General features: G+C 48.4%; 7 protein-coding genes across 7 annotated transcripts; 1 reads left to right on the forward strand and 6 right to left on the reverse strand.

Annotated features, from left to right (window-relative positions):
* Positions 1 to 1,899: 1,899 nt before the first annotated feature.
* On the reverse strand, positions 1,900 to 3,731 carry BDV37DRAFT_296851 (amino acid permease-domain-containing protein; the record flags this gene model as incomplete). Its single annotated transcript, XM_032090204.1, has 5 exons — positions 3,636 to 3,731; positions 3,223 to 3,551; positions 2,559 to 3,138; positions 2,396 to 2,512; positions 1,900 to 2,184 (listed from the first exon to the last, which is right to left on the reverse strand). The coding sequence occupies exons 1-5, from the start codon at positions 3,705 to 3,707 to the stop codon at positions 1,900 to 1,902; spliced, it is 1,383 nt and encodes a 460-aa protein (XP_031937874.1). The 5' UTR covers positions 3,708 to 3,731.
* Positions 3,732 to 5,068: 1,337 nt separating this feature from the next.
* BDV37DRAFT_257447 (uncharacterized protein) lies at positions 5,069 to 6,981 on the reverse strand. The gene is made up of 3 exons (XM_032082950.1): positions 6,621 to 6,981; positions 5,704 to 6,535; positions 5,069 to 5,627 (listed from the first exon to the last, which is right to left on the reverse strand). The coding sequence occupies exons 1-3, from the start codon at positions 6,870 to 6,872 to the stop codon at positions 5,113 to 5,115; spliced, it is 1,599 nt and encodes a 532-aa protein (XP_031937875.1). The 5' UTR covers positions 6,873 to 6,981; the 3' UTR covers positions 5,069 to 5,112.
* Positions 6,982 to 7,247: 266 nt separating this feature from the next.
* On the forward strand, positions 7,248 to 9,706 carry BDV37DRAFT_286563 (Hsp70 family protein; the record flags this gene model as incomplete). Its single annotated transcript, XM_032087942.1, has 9 exons — positions 7,248 to 8,048; positions 8,102 to 8,146; positions 8,213 to 8,279; positions 8,333 to 8,600; positions 8,651 to 8,744; positions 8,822 to 8,928; positions 8,984 to 9,074; positions 9,263 to 9,410; positions 9,474 to 9,706. The coding sequence occupies 9 exons, from the start codon at positions 7,248 to 7,250 to the stop codon at positions 9,704 to 9,706; spliced, it is 1,854 nt and encodes a 617-aa protein (XP_031937876.1).
* Positions 9,695 to 12,641, reverse strand: BDV37DRAFT_201535 (uncharacterized protein). Its single transcript, XM_032079858.1, has 4 exons — positions 12,150 to 12,641; positions 11,943 to 12,080; positions 11,376 to 11,871; positions 9,695 to 11,322 (listed from the first exon to the last, which is right to left on the reverse strand). Exons 1-4 carry the CDS (start codon positions 12,476 to 12,478, stop codon positions 9,886 to 9,888), a joined length of 2,400 nt encoding a protein of 799 aa, XP_031937877.1. The 5' UTR covers positions 12,479 to 12,641; the 3' UTR covers positions 9,695 to 9,885.
* Positions 12,642 to 12,841: 200 nt separating this feature from the next.
* On the reverse strand, positions 12,842 to 15,046 carry BDV37DRAFT_257460 (heterokaryon incompatibility protein-domain-containing protein). Its single transcript, XM_032082951.1, has one exon. The coding sequence runs from the start codon at positions 14,909 to 14,911 to the stop codon at positions 12,935 to 12,937; it is 1,977 nt and encodes a 658-aa protein (XP_031937878.1). The 5' UTR covers positions 14,912 to 15,046; the 3' UTR covers positions 12,842 to 12,934.
* Positions 15,047 to 16,234: 1,188 nt separating this feature from the next.
* BDV37DRAFT_201564 (uncharacterized protein) lies at positions 16,235 to 16,944 on the reverse strand. The gene is made up of 4 exons (XM_032079859.1): positions 16,901 to 16,944; positions 16,545 to 16,702; positions 16,436 to 16,488; positions 16,235 to 16,370 (listed from the first exon to the last, which is right to left on the reverse strand). Exons 2-4 carry the CDS (start codon positions 16,686 to 16,688, stop codon positions 16,349 to 16,351), a joined length of 219 nt encoding a protein of 72 aa, XP_031937879.1. The 5' UTR covers positions 16,689 to 16,702; positions 16,901 to 16,944; the 3' UTR covers positions 16,235 to 16,348.
* On the reverse strand, positions 16,632 to 17,016 carry BDV37DRAFT_257461 (uncharacterized protein; the record flags this gene model as incomplete). Its single annotated transcript, XM_032082952.1, has 2 exons — positions 16,632 to 16,714; positions 16,783 to 17,016. The coding sequence occupies 2 exons, from the start codon at positions 17,011 to 17,013 to the stop codon at positions 16,706 to 16,708; spliced, it is 240 nt and encodes a 79-aa protein (XP_031937880.1). The 3' UTR covers positions 16,632 to 16,705.
* Between the last annotated feature and the right edge of the window lie 3,289 nt (positions 17,017 to 20,305).

Consider the following 20,305-nt stretch of genomic DNA (forward strand, 5'->3'; position numbering starts at 1 on the left):
ATCCCTCTCTTGTTCTCTACTCTTTTCTCCTAATCTGTTGATTATAGGCTATCTCCGTTTGATTATTCTTTTTATCTCTTGTATCTTGTCATTTTACCTCCAGCACCTCTCTAATTCTAGGCTTTGTGCTCCGTAAAATTATAACTCGGCCTTCTTTGTTTTGCTGTAAATACCTCATAGAGAGCCAAGCCTTGGCCACCAAAATTGCTCGTGCCCAGACAAATAATTATTCCACCCTCTTCCCCAGAAGCTGTCAATAATCAACATTCGACACCTGACCCTATGATGAAATTCCAATATCTCAGCTTACCAGACAACCTTTGAGTAAAGAACACAATTTTGGCCATCCTCATAGGAAGTAAAAACACTATTCTGATTGGTCAAAGTGCAGGGCATCATGGGAAACTCCTTCGTGTTTCTGTCTCCACCTAAGCTATACAAGTTAAATAGGAGATGTATAATTGCACGTGTGTCAATGCTCTTAACCCTACACACTAGCTGCCTTGACAGAGTCTACGCCACTACTTCGCGTGGCATAAACTCTCAATAGACATTCGTTGCAGCTCTCCTCCTGAGATGCCTCTTATAAATTCCCCGGCAGATCAAAGGAGAAAGTCTTTAGCGGACTGAAAATATTCTTTTGGCGTCCTGTCTCTGGGGCGGCAGTTGATAGGGAATCTTTATGTGGGTGGCAAAGTCGATGTCGTCTGCTGGAATGGAAAAGAGGAAAGAGGAATTCTTCCTCCATGCTCATGATGATCTGATCGTTGAATCCTGCGGGGATCGGTTGGTTGAGCTTTTGCCCAGGTCATGCTGCTCGTAACATTTAGCTGTTCTAGTGTCATAGCAGAGACGGGCTTGATATCACCAGGTTTCCCGCGGCGAAGTGGTGGGTCCGGCACTAAAACAAATACTGAGGCAGCAGGCCGCTTCTGTAGAGATCCTATGCCGATAGCTTTGTCTCCTTCCCCCATATCAGTCAAACGCCCAGGTCTATTCTTACTCGTCATTCCGACAGAATGTGCAAGCTATGAATTAATCTCATCTATTTCCTCTTTAGTGACACACTTCCTCGGCTCAGTTGGCCGCGGTCAAGGGCCAGTTCGCGGAGGGCGTTTCTCCATACCTATGGCCTCGGCCAGATCTATACGATTCCTTGCCGCCTCCACCCACATCATTCCATTTTATTCAATTCAAGATAAGCCATATTAAGATACCGAAAATCCCAAAGTTGCACTATCACAGTCATTTTCCTCCTATATCACTCTTCTCCACCTGGTTGTCAATCTTGTTGAACCGCTTGCTCGCCTTCTATTTGCCCTTCATAAATCGTTCTTTCCCAATACCCCTTCGGAGTTCTATTGGGACTGCAATTAGGATAGCCAGGTACTATACTAGTGAACTCGAGATTGATATATTTACAGCTAGCTATCATGGTGTAGACCAAGGTGCGGGATTCGTTATTTTCGTTGTATGTTATAAGCGAAACAGCTCTTGTAATCCCTCCTCGCTAATTCACCCGGTTCAGTGTATCTGCCGATTACTCTTCCAAAATCCCGTCGCTTTCTATCGCGGGGAGACAGAGATTGACTCCAGCTGGTTGATAATTAACCACCAAGATATGGTATTACCCTCGGCATGGATCATAGGACTTCTTCATTCTACGGATCATATATCTTAGACGTCCCGGAGAAGTATCCTGAGTTAAGCAGACGGTGCTTAAACTATACTATACCTACTATGAGACACGAAGCGTACTAGTTCAACTCCAGAAGACAGTCCTAATACCTAGATAGATAGTGACATTCACTGGTGAATTCGTTACATACATATATCGAAGAATGTGAAATCATACCAGAAACAAATCGCCATAAACATAGCTACACAGCCGCAAACCTATCAAATAAAAGCCAACCACACTCTTTCCACAAAGTTCCTCGGTATCTTCCGAGCCCACTCTATTGCATCTAGCTCAGCCTTTCCGGTAAAAAGATCGGCTTCTTCAGGCCGCTTCCATTTTGTGCGCTTCAAGATCTTCCAGAAGAGGAAGAAACCGAAGAAAAGGGGGAAGCCGATGTATGACGTGATGAACCCTGGGAGGTTGAAGCCACCGGCAATAGAATCGAAGCCGTTGAAGAAGACCACAATGCATAGATATATCAACGTAAAGTATGTGGAGTAAGGCTGTAACGGGAATGAAAATGGGAGGTCTGATCGGTCAATGTGTTGTGCTTTGAGAGCGGCGTGAAAGCGCATGTATGCGATACAGATGGAGATCCAGGTGTACCTGTACTAGTGAGTACATTCTGTATTCTAATTTAAACATGCCACACAGAGAGGTAATGGGGCCATACAAAGTAGAAACTGTGGTTAGATTCTGAAACCACTGGAAGACAATGTTTGAGCTGGAGCCCATTGACATGAATGTTAGGAAAGAGATTGACATGGTCACCAGAAGGGCGTAAATCGGGATCCCTTGTTCGGTACAACGTAGGAAGATCCTAGGAGCCTGCTGGTTGCAAGCTAAGGCATACAGATATCTGGATCCCATAAAGGACGTATGAATTCCCGGAGGAAATGCCGGCGATGAGGACCACAACGTTAACAATGGATGGCAGGGCCTTGATCCCCGCTAGGTTGATTGCAATCACCCAGGGAGACTCAGCATTGGAGGAAGAACTATCTCCCAGCAACCTAGAATTGTTACTGGGACAAATCAGTCCAAGCGCGAAGGAGGCAAGGACGAAAAAGAACAAGAGTCGCCAAAAGACACGTCTAATGGCCCTGGGGATGTTTCGTCGCGGATTTTCGGCTTCTCCAGCGGCGACTACGACGGTTTCAACACCACCCAGGGAAAACGAAGCATTGACTAGTGTGGAAAAAAGCCCCAAGAACCGGCCAGTGCTACCTGACGCAATATACTCTTTCATGATGCCGTCGGTCTTCCAGTAATGGAATCCGAGCCGATTCTGGGTTGGGACTCCTCCAAGATCAATCACGAGAGCTGTGATAAGTAGACCGATTATTCCACAGAGTTTGATCACCGCACAAGCAAACTCAGCTTCTCCATATACTTTGACTGCCAGTATATTGAGTGCCAGCAGGGCAACGATGAGAATCACAATCCACACAGCAACGCTAACATGCTCAGCACCCGACCAGAATTGAATTATGCTGCAGACTGCTGATATTTCAGCACAAAGAGTGATGACTGCCGTAAACCAAGTGTTCCAGCGAACAGCAAAACCGAGGGCATCGTCGACATAGCGGGCGCAGAATTGGGGAATGGCACCAGGTAGCGGCAGCCACGCGGCCATTTCTCCCAGCGCCATCATCATCATGAAGCCAGCAGAGCTGGCAATGGCATATCCAAGGAAGAGTGAGAGCGGTCCAGACGTCCTCAGTGCCCGTCCTATACCCAGAAACAGCCCTGTGCCAAGATTCCCGCCGAGTGCGATGAAGGTTACATGTCGAGCCTTCAGGTCTCTCTGAACATGGCCGTATGTCTCGAACGTAGTAGCGTTGGCAATGTCAGTAAAGGATGCATTATCCTGAAGCAGTGGGTACTTGAGTCAGCTCCATGAAACATGAAATGAGACATAAGAAAGTATATTCGACTCGAGGTCAAAACGAACCTTGGGATTATTGTTTTCCAAAGCCTTCTCATCGACAGTGCCACTATGCTCAAATCTTGGATTATCACTCATGATTGATAAAATAGCGTATAGTGGGCCATTGTACTCTACCCCAGACCCCAGAATTAAATATCGCTCTCTCTGATGGCCGCGGCCAGGGTGGACACCAGAAGTTGGCCGCGGCCAAGTCCGCGGACGGCTTCAAATTGGGGGAACTGTCGAGTGGATGAATATTTTTGTCCCCACAGCTTGATAACCTTCCTGGGTCTTGATTTATGACAGATAGAAAAGTACCGATAACATACTTTCTAATTGGAGATTCTTATCTTCATCAGAAGGTTATGAACCATGAGAGGACGCAAGGCAGGCACTAAGATTCTCCGAGGTCAACGCCGCGTTCGGAGGCTGGATGTCTATATTAGGGCAAATTTAATAACATATTCCATGGCCCAACAAATATAACATCTATCTAGTACGATTATTGTAAGTAAATATCTGACCTACTCGATTGGATAGAAATCAAATATTTGTCATAAAGAAAGTAATACGCAAAGGTAGTAGAATGAAATAATGGGATACAGGATACTAAAGCATTAAGAATCGGACTCAACTCTGTTTAGTATCATTTGTAAACTTCTTTACTAAAATATATTGCGCGTTTAAATCGAAGTATGGATGGCTACCCCCAAGCTTTGGCGTAATATTTCTCGAATATCTTCATTTTTAATAACAGGTGAAAAGAAAAACTCTACAACAGCGTACAAATATCCGTGCTGAACCACTCCAGCACCTATCGCCTTGCCGCTTTGGCAGCTTTTGTGGAGTGTTTGAAAGCTTGCTGCATGTCATCACGATCTACCCAGATTAGGAACCCAGCACTACTATCAGTCAATCGCGAAGGGCATTGATGGTTGTCAACGTATCTAGTTCTAGACTTTACTGGGACATATTTTACGAAATTCATTCACTCAGAGAGAGGTCATTGCTTTTGTGGGTTAGCATTGGTATACTCACATATTAGGTACGAGAGTGTCATGTTTGTCTCCGGAGTAGACAGTATCGGGGCAAGCGTAAAGTTCGCCATCTCAAGACTTAGAATATTTTACTTTCGTCGGATTAAATCTTAGGTAAATTCGTTTATACAATCGCAGAGAATGTATTGCAGTCATAAACAGTTTCATAAAGATTGACTCTACAGAAACAGATTACCGACAGAGGCCTGAAAGCACACCCCTGTCTCATAAAAAACACGGGCCGAGTATATTTAGGATTTTCTTTTATTGCCACTATAGGCACTCGTCTTGGTACTATGCCCTTGTCGGTCTGTATGTACCGCTAGGCTACATAATGAAGCACATAAAGAACCATCATATGTGTACGGACGACTAGTCATGCCAATGGAGTTCAGTCGTGACCTACTGAGAGCCTTACAGCCCAGATTATAGTGATAGTAAGACAATGCTTATATTCTCAGCAATTATACGTCTAGAATAACTGCTGCCTTATCGCTGATAATGTGACCATGTTTGCCACCTTCCACTAAAAATGGCTGGCTGAGTTCTTTGATCAAATCGAGTCCAGTCTTATTCTCTTGGATTGAATAGGCTTTCATCAGCCCATGAACACACAACTTAATGCGGCGCTGCCGTCCGTCCTCTGGAACATGTACGGTTGCTCCAGCCTCATCTTCCGCGCGCATGGTCTGTGGGTCATATATATGACCTGGTTTGAAGTGCACCAGTTGATAGCGCGTTCCGATATGAGGATAGCAGCACGCACGTAGGGTAAGGGCATGTCGGAATAACGTCCGCGTTTGGCGCTTAAAGTGAGCGCCCATGTCTCCTGACTTGAGTAAAGGCGCCATCATTTTGAAGAACTCAAACTGTATCTGATCAGCGTACTTCGAAACAAATGCTTCCTTGAATTCTGGATTCCTCGATAGAGTAAGATTAACTGTTGCACGGTGGTGTTTTTCTAGGGTTTCAGGTGATACTAAAGTTGAATTAAGTGATGGTGAGCCAAGTTAACTGCTTATGATCCAAGTGGCTGAAGGTAAGCTGTCACATACTGCATTCTTCCAGAATACTTTGGTACTGCCTGAACATTATGCCGTCGAAGTGCAGTTCTCTCCATATCTCCGGGGCGTGAAACACACGTTCTTGAATAAAGCCAAAAGTAAGGGCGCGAAAGGCTGATATGGGCTCTGTGGATAGAATCGCTTTGCTGATAATGGTTTTCTCGATGAGGTGAGTCAGATTCTGGTCTATTGTTTCATCCACTATGTCATGCCTTTGGATTTTAAAGAGTGAATTTGCTGTATAGACCACGTAGTTACCCAATGTATCCATTTCCTGGTATATAAAGCCCGTTGATGTGGCAAAAGCGTCGTCGTATGATGGGAGCGGACGGGCAAGCTCAATAAGCTCAAGGGCGTTTGAAAGGCGGCGGCGAAGCCTTTGTATCTCGTTGTTCCGGCTAAGTAATCCGTCTGCGGAAGATATAGTGATTAAGGGATCGTTGGTTGACGTGCACTGCGATGCTCTGATATTGGCTAGTTCCGCCCTAAGACGGTTGTTTTCTCGCTGGAGAGTGTCTATTTCCTTTCGCTGCGATACCGTCTCATGGCTCCTGCAAGGTGACGTCTGCTGTGCCTTGTGGTGGAGATTGATCATTTCCCCTGGGCATCCAGCACGCCCATCCTGTTGCGTAAGCTGGCGTCTCCCATTTCCGTCCGCATTATATAGTTTGGGATCCTTGGGAAACCTTGCAGGAGCTACTTCAACATCATCCGTGGCGTTAGAGGCCAGGTCATCTATATCGCCCAACAGGTCCTCTACCTCGGTCAACGGCGAGTCATCGGAATCATTGCCGAGGTTGGGAGGCGGGATAATAACGCTGATCTGACAAGGAGCATTATAGTCAGTACGATTGCCCTCTTTTCTCCACGACTTATCGATGAAATTAGCAATTGCCACGACAACGTACGTTCTGTTTTATTTTGTGTTCGTCCGGCGTCGTTGACTTGCGGGCTTTTTTCCTTGATTTCCATTCATCTAATGGCGGGATATCTCGCTCGCCAGGTATAAAGCGCGCTGGAGGCTTCCTTTCCCGCTTCACATCGGAAATGATATGGGCGTCTGTGATTCCTAAAGAGATATTGTGTGGTGGTGGGATGTAATCGGGAAGGTAGTAAAATCGGCTCCCACCCACACCACGACCACCGGGAGGGCTCCCCATTGTGTCACTAATTTGAACCAGGCGCCGCAAAACCACAGGTATAAGTGCGAATTCACTGAGTAACAGGATAGCTCATCCAGTCAAGGACAATAGGAAGACTGAATGTAGGGGGTGTTGGTGATGCGCGCTCAGATAACAAGGGCCAAGACTAATTTAGCCCCCGACCTGCCTGTTCAATACTAGGCTTCGACAACCCCTGCTAGTATACAGCATACTAATCCCAACCGGACTAGCTAGTGAAGCAATTTCAGTCAGGGGCTCTTGCTGCCTACCGGTCGCAGCCTTGCACTCTGCCTCGTGTGCAGCGCTTTAAATTCCTACCTGAAGTCTAGTGGTGATGTGCTCATTATTACACAGCATCAGGTTCAGTTTGCTATGGCCCGGCGATCGAATCCACCCAGACGCGTACGGCGAAAGCTTGACCCTCCAGCTTCCTCGACGAGTGCCTCCTCGAGCCGGGTATCGGACGAGGATGACGTTCATCTGCGACACTCTCCACGGCTAGAGCAAAATGTCCCTCCCAGTAAACTTATACTATGCCTCGACTATGGGACGACCTTGACTTCCATCTCATATATCACCTTCGATCCCAATAACCCTCCCACAGTCGTCCATCCATTAGGTATCCGATCCATTGCGAACTGGCCGCGGGCCCGTCGATTCGTTCACCCAGGGAGCCCATTTGTGCCCAGTGAAAGCTGGTATCGTGACGGGAAATTCCTGTGGGGCCATGATGTGCAATATACGCTACATACTCTATCAGAAAATGATGATACAGAGTCGATAGATTACATCGTTCAACTTCCGAAGCTGTTGCTGGATGATGATGGGGGGGACCTAGACAATGACCAGCTGGCACAGCCGAGGAAGGCACTCCGCAATGTAGGTAAAACTGCCAGAGACGCTATTCGGGACTATCTTATGAAAGTCTTCAAGCATGCTCGTAGTCAACTGGGGGAAAAAGAGGGTTTCAATAATACTTGGGAGGTCGAGCTAGCACTATGCGTGCCATCCAAGTGGTCAACATATGCACAGCTCACAATGCAGGAAATTATGCTTGAGGTAGTGGATAAAACGGACATGAGCGGGAGGGAGTTCTCAATGTTTATCATTGATGAACCTGAGGCTGCAGTGACCTTTGCACTGTGCCACGAGAATATCCAAAGGGTTATTACGGTGCGTATGGCTGTTGTGGCTGCGCCTCTGTTGGTGATACTCACAACCTGTAGAAAGGGACTAACTTCGTCGTCTGCGATGCGGGAGGTGGTACTGTCGTAAGACTACCCCATCCTTGTGCTTTGCCGCCCGCGGTGCGTGACTAACAATCCACGTACATTTAGGATGCGATCAGCTACACGGTACGGCAAAAGGACCCCGTCAGATTCGATGAAATAGCCATGCCAGCCGGTAACGCCCCCTTCTAGGACTTATGTTAGGCAATGCGTTAAGAATGGCAACAGGGAAGGACTGCGGTTCGAGCTATATCAACCAAGCTTTTATTAAGGAGTCTAGAGAAAGACTAGCACACATTATTGAACTGGGCAGGGAGCCCATGTTGTCCAAGGAAGCAGTGATCCAAGAAGATCTAGTTCGAAAGTTCGAGCAGGAGCAAAAACGAAACTACGACCCGGGAGACTGGGAGGAGGATGAGACTATTAGTCTGCGCCTTCTTGGGCTAAGGCAAGACTCAGCGAGGAATTTTGGCACTGGGATGTTTTACATTACGAAGTAAGCCACCAGCGAGTCCAAGGGATATCTACTATCTGACGGTATAATAGGGACCAAATGAATAACTACTTCAGGCGAAGCCTGGATGGAACTGTGGATCTGATCGCCGAACAGCTGAAGCAACTTGATGGCCAAGAGGTCACGGTAAAGCCCCCTGCTGCCAGCTGCTGTCCCTATAGACACCTTGTTGAAATTATAGTAGCGGTTACTAATAGCTGTAGGCCATTCTCCTACTTGGTGGATTTTCTCGATCGCCGGCTCTGAAGCGTCGCCTCAACGACTCTTTCGGCCGAGATAGACTTAAAGTAATTCATCTGCATCAGGACATGTAACCTATCCTCTGCAACGTTTCTCCCATTCACAAAGCTAACGGTTTATCCAAGAGACTTGACTACCGCAGTATCCCGGGGCGGCGTCCTTCGTGCGCTAAATAAGGAGGACGGCCCACGACGGAAGCTTAGGCTGAATCTCGGAGTATGTCTCAGTGAACGATACAACGCGAGGTTTAAGGGACATAGAAAAGTCCATTTCTTTGATCACCCTCTAATTCAAAAGAGGTACATTAGTAATTGCCTTTACTGGGTTATTCGGAAGGTAGACTTGAGCCTTAGTCGCCCTGGAGACACAATGTTGCACCAGGCCCATCGCTGATGCTCGAATAGAACCAAATTCTCGACGAGGGGGAGTCTACTGAAATTTGCATGCATCGCGCATTCAAACCAGGAGAGGAGATGACTGCTTATGAGACTTTATATTTCTCAGACGGGCCGGTCCACCAACATTACCGCATAGATGACAAGATGAACTCTGGTGAGTTGCGCTGAAAAATAATAAGCCAAGCACTTTCGGTTCCTGACTAATTTTGATTGTCAGGTCATCGTATAGCGGGATTTGTTGAAGCATCCCTTGAAAGTCTTCGAACGAGGAATATGCTAGAGGAGAGAATTAACGATGTGGGAGATGTGTACTATGAAGTTCATTATAGTATCAAACTGGAAGTGAATGGCCGCAATATCAAGGCAACGATTCATTGCCCTCCAGGCCAAGAGGTCCAAGGTCAAGCACAAATTTGCATTGCCGCTGCCTTTCGACCTGGGACGAACTAAATAGAATCTGGCGACAAGCTATATCCAACCGCTTTACTAATCTTGTGTCAGTACGAACCTGTATAATAGCAAGCCTAAACTTTGTATTTCCTTTCATGACCAAAACAAATAACTACTACTGATTCAGATGCCCGAAATATCAGAGACGCCGAAATTTCGCAAGCTCCATCAACGACAATCTAATGCTCTTCTTTCCACGCTACGGTAATTTGTCTTGTTTCGTTGCCATCATCTTCATCGTCGTCACTAGAGGCTTCATCAGAGGATAAAAGCAATATTGGGGAAGACGACGATCCATGAAGGGTAGAACAAATGGAAGTATGCTCCTGCAGTGCTGAAATCCAGTGCTGGAAGCTTTCAGGGGACTTTTCGATCCTCCAGTATCTGGCATGGTCTAATGGACGATTCATGTAGGGAAAGTACTCTGCTGGATCATGGTTAGGACATAAGGGAACGGTGCTATAATAAGTGCCCTCATAAGACATTCGTTCCACCAAACATGCTGCATCGCCATATTCATACGAGCCGTCAACGATGTAAAGGCATCGACGAGGAATACTAGGGCTCTGTTGCTCGCTGTCGACAAGGATTGTGCCATTGGGGTGGAGCATTAGCTGCTCTAGTTGCGGCCACACTTTCGGTCCATCCGTAAATATACTTTGTTTGCTTTGCATATGCGAGCAGCGCAAATAGGGGTCCGGCGACAGACGTCGTCCGATAGTGTGTGATTTAAGGACCAATGACACCAACTCAAGAACAGAAGTTGAGTCGTCGCGTTTGAAGCTGAGCGAGGATGCAATGGGCCCTCCGCGTCTACGCGACGTGTTGGAGAGGCACTGCATGGATATCGCGGCCGCTAGGGTGTCCATAACAGATGAGCCTTTTAAGAAATTAAGAAATCTCTCTGTCTCGCGATCTGTGTATATTGGGCCGCTGTTAATGACGTTTAACATTTCGCTCCCCCAAATCTTCTCTACCGCCATGCTGGAGATGGCGAGACAGACAAGCTGGCGTACTGGCTGCCAGTCTGATGCAACGAACATCCGGAAAGTGAATCCGACAAAAAAGAAGGGGCTTCGGTCTGGCGCGTCTCTACAAGTCGCCGGTCTGGAAGTCCCTGTCCAAGCTTCCTCGATTCCATTCAGGGCATCTGGCACCAAGCGCCACGAGTCTTTCAGGATCGTAGACATCTTCGCTATGCTCTCCTGGTACGTTTCCTCAGAGGCAAACGAAAGGCGAAATGGCTCCACGTCGCGCTCTGTTATATACAGAGCCATGAATCTAGAATCAATGACGGAAGCGTCTCTCACAACCCCCTCTGCATGAACGAGATTCAAGAAGTCTCCACTGGATACAACTGACTGTGGTAAGGTCTGAGATAGAAAGTCGGCGGGATCGTCGGAACGATAGGTCGACACTGTGGAGCCTCGCTCAAAAGTGGATAATATAACAGAGTCAGAGTCGGGGACGCACTCTACTGACAGGCTTCTGAGCTGGGCTAGCAAAGACTCCCGATAGACGTCGCGAGCCCAATCAACTATGTAGTCAATAATAAGAAGAAGCTGCAGCGACCCATCCATGCTAGTTACATCACCACCCCACAGTTTAGCGATCAGCTAAACCTATATTAGAGAGCTGGAGGGCACGATGAGACTTTCGGGACTCTTACCCATTCAACATGGCTTTGCGTCTCTTTGACAAAGCAACCTGCCACATTCCACTGCTCCCCAGACCACGATAAAAACCAGACCAGTGGCTCAAACGTGCCACATCTATACTCACCAGCCTTTCCTAGCTCATGCTGTAGTTTCAATAGGCGCCGAATACAAAAGCCTGTTTGCATCTCCATAGCTGCCGTGTCCCCGTTTTTGCCGGACTTGGCCTCCATGATCAAGAAGGGAAACAGCAGTTGCTCACCTTCGTCGTCGAAAGGGCTGACTTCAATAGTCTCCCTGAGGCTTTGAAAATTTCCATCAGACACTGTGAACCTGTTTATAGAGTTCAATACGTTTCTCAAGCTACCTGTATCTCGCAGGCCATATACTCTATCTGGCTCTTCCGACACTTGGCCTCTTCTCCGGCCTGGTGTGGGAAGAGGTGGATCATGTTTGATGGCTGCTTCTGCGCGATCTGAGAATACCATGTTCACCCCGTCCCCATATCCACTGTATCTAAGTTAGCTAGTCACAGATCTCTGCTGTCCATATATTCTCACGTATTGTGCATTTCAGCTCACCTGTTGTAACCCCACTGGTCAACACACTGACATGGCTCACGATGCCGACGCCTAGCTTCTAATGACTGAGCAAATGGCTGCGACGAAGACACTGCGGCTTCTATCTCCGATTTCCAGAGCCTGCTGCGACATCTGGGACTAAACGACTCGTACGTATGTCAGCACGGTTGTAGGATATCCCTAAACTTTTATTTCATCATAGCTTACCAGGTTACTTCAACCGTAAATCTATATAGGACCTCTGGTTCAATCGAAAAACGCCACCCCGCCTCGTTCTTCCTATCATTCCTAGACATCGTACTCCGCCGGACCAGACGTGCTGCTCTCTGCTTTGTTTGATGTCTCCAGGGTTTGTCTATTGAGTCATTAGAGACGGCTTCGCTGAAGGTCGAATATTTCTGATTCCCGAGTTTCTGAATATCTTCGAAAAGGCTGCGGTGAGCATCCGGCCATTGCACAGGTAAGGCGTTGCCAAGAAATTTGATGTGAAGCTCTTTCATGTAATCCCAGCGAGCCTTATTTTGTGCTGGTGCCATCTTGCAGATTCAGTACGCCCAGCAGTTGGTTGGCAGAAACAACTGGATCAGTTCTCATTTTAAGAAAATCTCCATCGGAGCCCAAGTTGCGATACCCCACTCTTTGGCGGAGGCTATGCATCCTACTGCGCCACGATGAACTAAGTAAAGTCAGCTGGATAGCATGGACAATCGGTGACCCCTGTTAACAGAAAATCATCATACGTCTATGAAAGGGCTAGCCTATCACAAATGGCACAGATAACATGGACACAGATATATTGCCATGTACTCTGGGTACCGGGGGCTACTAGGGTATAAGACACCAATGCAGGGAATCTAGTGTATTCTTAATGACACCCAATATATGGGCGACACCATCTAGTCAAGTGATGTGCATGGATTACACAGGATCTACGAACTAATTATATACCGGGTGGTCTGCACCTGATCCTTGAATCCACAACTATTATGGCGCTACCGGATCTTAAAAGGCTTTACCGAGCCCAGATATCCAAAGCGATGGCAATCCTGATCCTGTAATTCCTCGGGACCAATTCCATCTACCACAACAGTACTCCATCTCTCGACAAGCTCGAGTAGACTGTCCCGAAACACTGCGTGTGGGCACACTTGGACGAGGACATAATAATCATCCTCACACCTGAGGAGCGCAGCCAAGCCTGGGTATATCTCAATGAGAACGGTATTTTCGTGCAAACCCCCCACTTCTTCCACATCTATCCCATCTAGACCCGTCAGGGCTCCGTTTCGTGTGAAATAGCCTCGAAGGATCTGTGGGCGAACAAGTGTCAGGACCTCGTAGCCGTTCTCCCGACTAAACATATTCCCAGTATTCTCCTCGTGTGTGCGCCTTGAAACCGCGGGGAAATCTCTCACAGATACGGCTCTGCTGTTTGGCCAGGGCACCGTCCAGTCGGCTGCCCAGGATGGGAGTCCAGGAAGCTTCTGGGGCGATCGGATCAAGGCAAGGAAGAAGCCCGGCCCATGATGCTGGATGAAGAAGGCCGAATATCTGGTATATACCTGGGCTGCTTGCAGTTCGTAATTGGCCTCGAGTTCAGGGAAGGAACCTCCATCTAAACTGTGTGCCAGACTGAGGACTGCAAAAATCTTATCGCGGGGATCTGTGGCCGCGTGGTCTTTTGTCTCAATGAGGATATCCAAGAGATGAGACCGTCTCGGAAGAATGGTTGTCTTGCGGACCAAGACAAATATCCGAGGAATGCTACCTGCCCCGGCCTCTTTCAGTAGTCCCAGGGCATGCAGTGCTCTCTCGGCCGTCGTGGTCCTGCTCCCACACACAATTCTCGTGCGATGGAGAGCGGGCAGGGTTACCTCCTGTAAAATCCAGACCCGGCTAAACCATCTTCGAGAGCAATACTCGTATGCAAATTTAGTAAGCTCCGGTTCGTCAATGTTTATCTTGTCTTTCACTCTCTCTGATCGGTGCAGTAATCTGGAGACGCAAAATTTCCCGTACATGCCCATCAAGATCAGTCGTTCGTTGACCCCGACCCGAATCCGGGCTATCAACCTCCGAATGTCCGCAGGTTCCTTGATCGTGACGACAGGATGAGAAAGATCGTCCAATCCTCCGATCAGAGGAACGTTCAGCTCCGATGCCTCGAGGCCATTGAGCCAGTCAAACAGCATGTCTGTCTGACACGTTCCCTCGCCCGTGTAAGCAATCACTCGACGGGCCGAAGTGAAGATCCTGGACATTTGCGCGATTTGATAGGTCCGCTCCTGAGCATTCTGTTGGTTAATGCAGACAGCATCGATCCACACGCGCCGTCTCTTCTTGGGATGTCGCAGCCGTCGGATCGCCATCTCGCAGTTCTTCGTGATCTCAATGACGCTGAAATCAGGCACGCAGTAGATTTTGCCCGATCGCGTTGCATCGCCTTTTTCATCTGCCCAGGTGTATGACAGCGCATCGAACGTCGGCCCCAGCAAGAGATTGACCTCGACGAGGTCCCCACAGATATAATCATCGAACGCGCCCGGTTGAATGACCAAAAGTCTGATCTTGTGTTCGCCCGAGATTGGGGTGTATTCATATTGCTCTTCCCGTGGGAGAAGGTACGGATCCACTGAGATGCGCGCCTCTGTCGCGAAAAGCCCAGTATAATAGCGCCGCGCGATAAAACTCGGCGCGGACTTCTTTCGGTACGCGTAAAAGACTCGTAAGAGCTTCACTAGCAGCAGCCATACATTGTTCGCGATGCATACGGGCAGTGCCCAAACAAGATTTAGTGATGCTCCGATGTCTGATACAGCATTCCTCGCATTCTTTGAACGAGATACAATCTGACCAAGGTTCCAGAGGATGAGCCCCAGCCACACCAGAGGTAGTAAGACAAGGCCTAGAATTATGAGTGGCGTTGTCACCAGTAATTCGCTCGCACTAGGTTCATGATATCCCCCCATCTTTCTATGGCGGAGGACTCGGAAAGTCGCCAGAAGATGGCAGGGATTTAAATGGATTGATTGCTCCGCCCCAATTTATAGAGACGGCGCTAAACCCCACCAAAATCAAACACATTGAGGCTGCCAGGTGTCAGCTCAAGTGGATGGACCCTCGGCCATTCTGATTTGGCCAATCAGAGACCACCGTTTGACAGCTGTTTTCGCGTTTCTAGCTTCGTGATATGCACCGGCAGAAGCACCGACATATTGTGGAGGCAACCCCGTCCAAGTGTGTCCGAGGTGCAAAGCAGAGGATCTCATGGAACCGTCAGTAACATAACTCACAGATACGGAGGAGCTCGTATGCAGTGTCTAGGTTATAACAAAAAGAAAAGCACCGATACACTTTCTATCTGCATGAATATCTTTGATATTGAAGTGTTTGATAGCAATATACACTAAGGTGTTAACGGCCAGGATGCTTTAGAAATTAGGGCATAGTTTACAGTCCGCTCCAAAGGGTAGGGTGGGTTTTAGAACGACAGGTAATAAACAGTGGAAGTTTATACCTTTGCCATGAAATATAGCTTGTCTACTAGGTTAGATTTATGGAATATAGAATTTCAAGAACTCAAAATGAAAAACAAAGTTTGTGTATTACAACATTAAAGTGATAGATTGGGACATATTCCACGAAAGGAATCAATACGCGAGTACTATGTGTGGATGCCGGTTGTATAGATATGGCTACCACCCTCCACCCCCATTTACCTTTTTCTTTTGCGTAAACTCGCTCAATTACGATGATTCCACGAAAATATTCCAAAAAAGAAAAACATACAACAGGAGGGATTCGCTGGTGGTCACCCACCCAACTACTAACCTCCCGGCGTGTGGCTTAAACGCGGCCAGAAGTCGGGTGGCTGCCGCCCGGGTGAGCTAGCGGGTGAGCCGCTTTACGGTCGCGCGACCTAGGGTGAGCTTGGGTGAGTGCACAATAGATGGGGTGAGCGGCTGGCCGATGCTCACCCGAGAACGCGCGATCTCGCGAAAACTTACCCAAAAGCGAACCTTATTACCCACTTTGCTTCCCTTCTACCCTGTCTATTGGATAACACCTTTGCGCTTTAAAAAGCAGGCGTTCCTGGCCGCCTTGCATAGCCACAATGGCATTTACGCCCAAACTTTGGACTTCATCAGAGTAAACAGGCGGCAAACAGACGGCCACTAGGCCTTCTACTTCCCTTTTACAGTACTAGGAATAAGGCGACCTATTCCTGCTACTTCTTCAGAATACATGCCCCAGAGTCGAAACTTAATATTGTCAGAATCCTATGCGGATATTCTATCCAACACATGTTTTCTCTTTTGAGACCAATATAGCCAATTCCTTGCCGTAGTGTCTTATGTCATGAATGATTTTGCGGGAGTGTACCTGGCGGGTTTGCGATTAAACACTCAAGAGAATTCGTAAATACTACTATTGTCAATTTAGCTAGCTAAGCCTTAGTCTGTCGAGCAGGAGCATGGTGGGATTGTATGTACTCATAATAACACTCCCATGTACGATGAATCTTACCTTCCTTGTAGTCTGCCGCCTAGTCATAGGTCAGTTAGCCTGTAAAAGCAATAATGAAGTCTTATTCATCCATACAAGAGCATCAACAAAATAGTCCACCAATTCATCTTCCTCTTCCAGCCATTGCCGTTGGCGAATTGTGATTGAGTCATACGAGAAGGTTTGGGCACGATCGAAATCAATCCAAAGAACCCTGTCTGAGCTTTCTTGAACCATCATATTTCGTGGTAGAGCTGCTAGGTGTTCTAGATTACAGCTAGCTTAGATTAATTATTGCGATCTTGTGGGAAGAGGTAGAAGACAAGTGACCAACAAAACGTCTTATTCTGGCGCCTGGTCCGCAGGTCCTGCGGTACTGGAAGGGGCTACGGAGAGCAGCCTCCTCAGTCCTCATACAGCTGCGCACGGGGCGTATAGGGCTGAACCAATACCTTACCAGCATCAATGTCTGCCAAGATGCTAGATGTGGGTGCGGGCTAGGTAACCAGAACCCCCAACACATCATGACAGAATGTCCTCTTTTAGGGCAACTCCGCACGGACATGTGGCGGGATCTCTGGCGGAGAAAGGTCCCGGGGACCCTATCATTCAACCAGCTCCCTCGGGAGTCGAAGGCAGCTCTGCCAGTAGCAGAGTTTATGCTCAAAACAGGCTTATTATCACAGTTCCAAATGGTGGATCCAGTGGCAACTGGCTCGACGCAAGAACAAGGCAATAACAAATAGGATACTGAACTTGGTGAAGATAAAACACGAGCGAAATAGTGGACTAGTTCAGGTCGACTAAATCACTGAGTCATATAAAGATGAGGCGTAAACCATCAACGGCGGTGGAACATGGCTATAAGGCTGTACGGCATAGCCGGTGATACGGAAGCCGGTAGAGGTGCAGAGAGACTGAGGGTGGGCTTTAGGGGTTAAGCTCTAGATGTAGAACTATCTTGTGTTCTTTTGTTTTATCTGCTATATACTGTTATCTCACTACTCCCGCAGCCACTGCAGGCAGTGTTCTACGGAGCCGCTGGACGGCTCAACCCTACATGGCGACCATGTAATATAGGCACGCTAGGACAGGATAATGAGGACGACTTCTACTACTACTACTACTAAATAATCACCGAAAAGATTCCTTTATTTAGAGGTAGGTTTTCGTGCCTGGTATATGTTTAAAATGTGAAATCCTTGTGTCTGGTTATTAAATGCCTCAGACTTTGCATTGAAGAGGAGTTGATGAATCCTATCGGGCGACCAGCCTAGGATGCGGCTGAAAGGTGCAAGACTTAGGGACTCCATGCTCTGTAAAAACGCCAAACCGTACCAACGGCCAACCAGCCGCTCTTGGTCATCCTGATGCCACGGGCTGAGAGGCAGTCTAATTTGATGATGGCGGATTTCTGTAAATCCAACTTCCTGCAACTTATTCACTGTTTCTTCACTGCGATGAGCAAGTGGTCGCATACTCTGCTCCGTAGCTAGCTTAAGATTTTGATACCAGTATTGTAGGTGAGACTCCTTGAGCGCCCAATTGGCACACCGGGGCTCAAAATCGATCTCTACTTGTTCGAACCACCGAACAAGCCCTCCTGGTCCTAGGCAATGCAATAGACCGGGCGTGGTACAAACAGAAAGTGATCACCCTCGTGGCCTTCGACCTGAAAGGCGCCTTTAACGGGGTCAACAAAACCAGTCTAGAAGCCCGCCTGCAAGCCAAGCGCATACCGGCTGTCGCTATAGCGTGGATCGCTAGCTTCATGAGCGAACGTTCCGCCAGCATCGGATTCGATGACTTCGAAACTGAGGTGGCATCCCTGGAAAACGCTGGACTAGCGCAAGGGTCACCGCTATCCCCGATCCTGTTCGCGTTCTTCAACTCTGATTTGGTAGACCAACCAGTCGACTTTTACGGCGGTGCCTCAGCCTTTATCGACGACTACTTCCGGTGGCGAGTAGGACCATCAGCGGAAGCAAACCTAGCTAAGATTCAAACTGAAGACATTCCACGCATAGAGGCATGGGCTCGAAGAACGGGATCCTGTTTCGCCGCCGAGAAAACGGAGCTAATCCATCTTACAAGGAAGAAATGTGAACAAGTGAAGGGACGCATTATCATGGATGGCAAGGTAATCGAACCGCCACCTGCGGCAAAGCTGCTGGGGGTGGTTTTCGACCAAGAGCTGCGTTGGAAGGAGAACGTGCAGCAAGCAGTCAAACGGGCAACCAAAGTGAACATTGCCCTTGGCGGACTGAGACAGCTGCGTCCAGAGCAGATAAGACAGGTATACCAGGCATGCGTGACCCCAGTGTTGGACTACGCGTCGACTGTCTGGCATGACCCTCTCCGAGACAAAGCACACTTGCGACTACTGGGGACAGTCCAACGAGCTGCACTTATCCGCATTCTGTCCTCCTTCAAAACAGTAGCAACTTCAACACTGGAGGTAGAAGCATACTTACTGCCGACACACCTCCGTCTCCGCCTCCGGGCACAAAACACCATAGCAAGACTGCATACCCTCCCACAGGGCCACCCTGTGTGGATTACACTGTCGCGAGCACAGAAACGTAAGAACAACACTTGCACAGCTGCTCGATTTCCCCTAGCAGAAGCCTTGAAGACGATGAAGTTAGAAAGGCTGGACAGACTAGAAACAATTGACCCAAGACCGCTCCCACCTTGGAGGCCTCCAGCATTTGAAGAGATCGAAGTCGAGCGAGACCGAGAGGCGGCCAGGGAGAGAGCGTCTGCCGTACGGGCTATCCCCGATATCACAGTCTACTCGGACGCCTCCGGACGCCAGGGCCACCTGGGCGCCGCAGCCGTGACACTGAATGAAAACCTAGAAATCACTGAATTCCGGCAGACCCAAGTCGGGCCCATGGACCAGTGGTCGGTCCACGCCGCCGAACTGATCGGCATATTCCATGCGATCAGCTTAGTAGTTAAACTTGCCCATCGAACCCGGAGAACAACAAGTAGATATGCGCTATCGGCAACGATCCTTTGCGACAGCAAATCTGCTCTGCAAGCGGTTCATAACCCAGGAAACAAGCCAGGACAACGGATCACCTACGCTGTCCTTCAGGCAGCCACAGAAGCCAGAGCAAGAGGGATCACACTCCGCCTTCAGTGGATACCAGGGCACTGTGACGACCCGGGAAACGACGCAGCAGATCAATTGGCCAAGGAAGCGGCAATTCCAGGCAAGACACACCCGTTTCGACCCCTCTTATCAAGAGAGAAGACCACTATTCGCAACCATATCCGTTGCCAGTGGGAGCAGGAGTGGAAGACATCCAAGAAAGGGAGTCATCTTCGCAAGATCGACAGTACACTACCTGCGGCGTATACAAGACGGCTGTACGGTTCACCACGACGGAATCGGGCTTACCTGCTGATACAAATGCGGGCGGGCCACTTCTGGCTAGCTACCTATGGGAAGACCTTCGGGTTTCGGGAGGACGACCAGTGCGCATGTGGCGCACAAGAAACAGTAGTCCATGTCTTGGTAGACTGCCCACTGTTAAAGGTACCCCGGCAAGAGCTCCGGATGAAAGTCAGGGACGCGTTTAATAACGTGTCGGTACTGCTAGGGGGCAGTGAAGGTAAGGAAAGGCAAGTAGATACTGCCTCACGAGCCAGTACAATCGAAGCAGTGTTGGACTTTGCAGAGGCATCACAACGGTTCCGAAGTCGCGCGCCTAGAGGGCAGCCTAACAGCGAGAACGGCAGCTAGGCCACGATAGGCCGCAACGAGGCTCTAAGCTCGTTTTCAGGAAGTGGCACAGTCTACATGTACATACAAGGATATATATAGTTGTGGTAGCCTGCATATCGCT

The sequence above is a fragment of the Aspergillus pseudonomiae genome, assembly GCF_009193645.1.
Source record: "Aspergillus pseudonomiae strain CBS 119388 unplaced genomic scaffold BDV37scaffold_77, whole genome shotgun sequence".
Classification (NCBI taxonomy): Eukaryota; Fungi; Ascomycota; class Eurotiomycetes; order Eurotiales; family Aspergillaceae; genus Aspergillus; species Aspergillus pseudonomiae.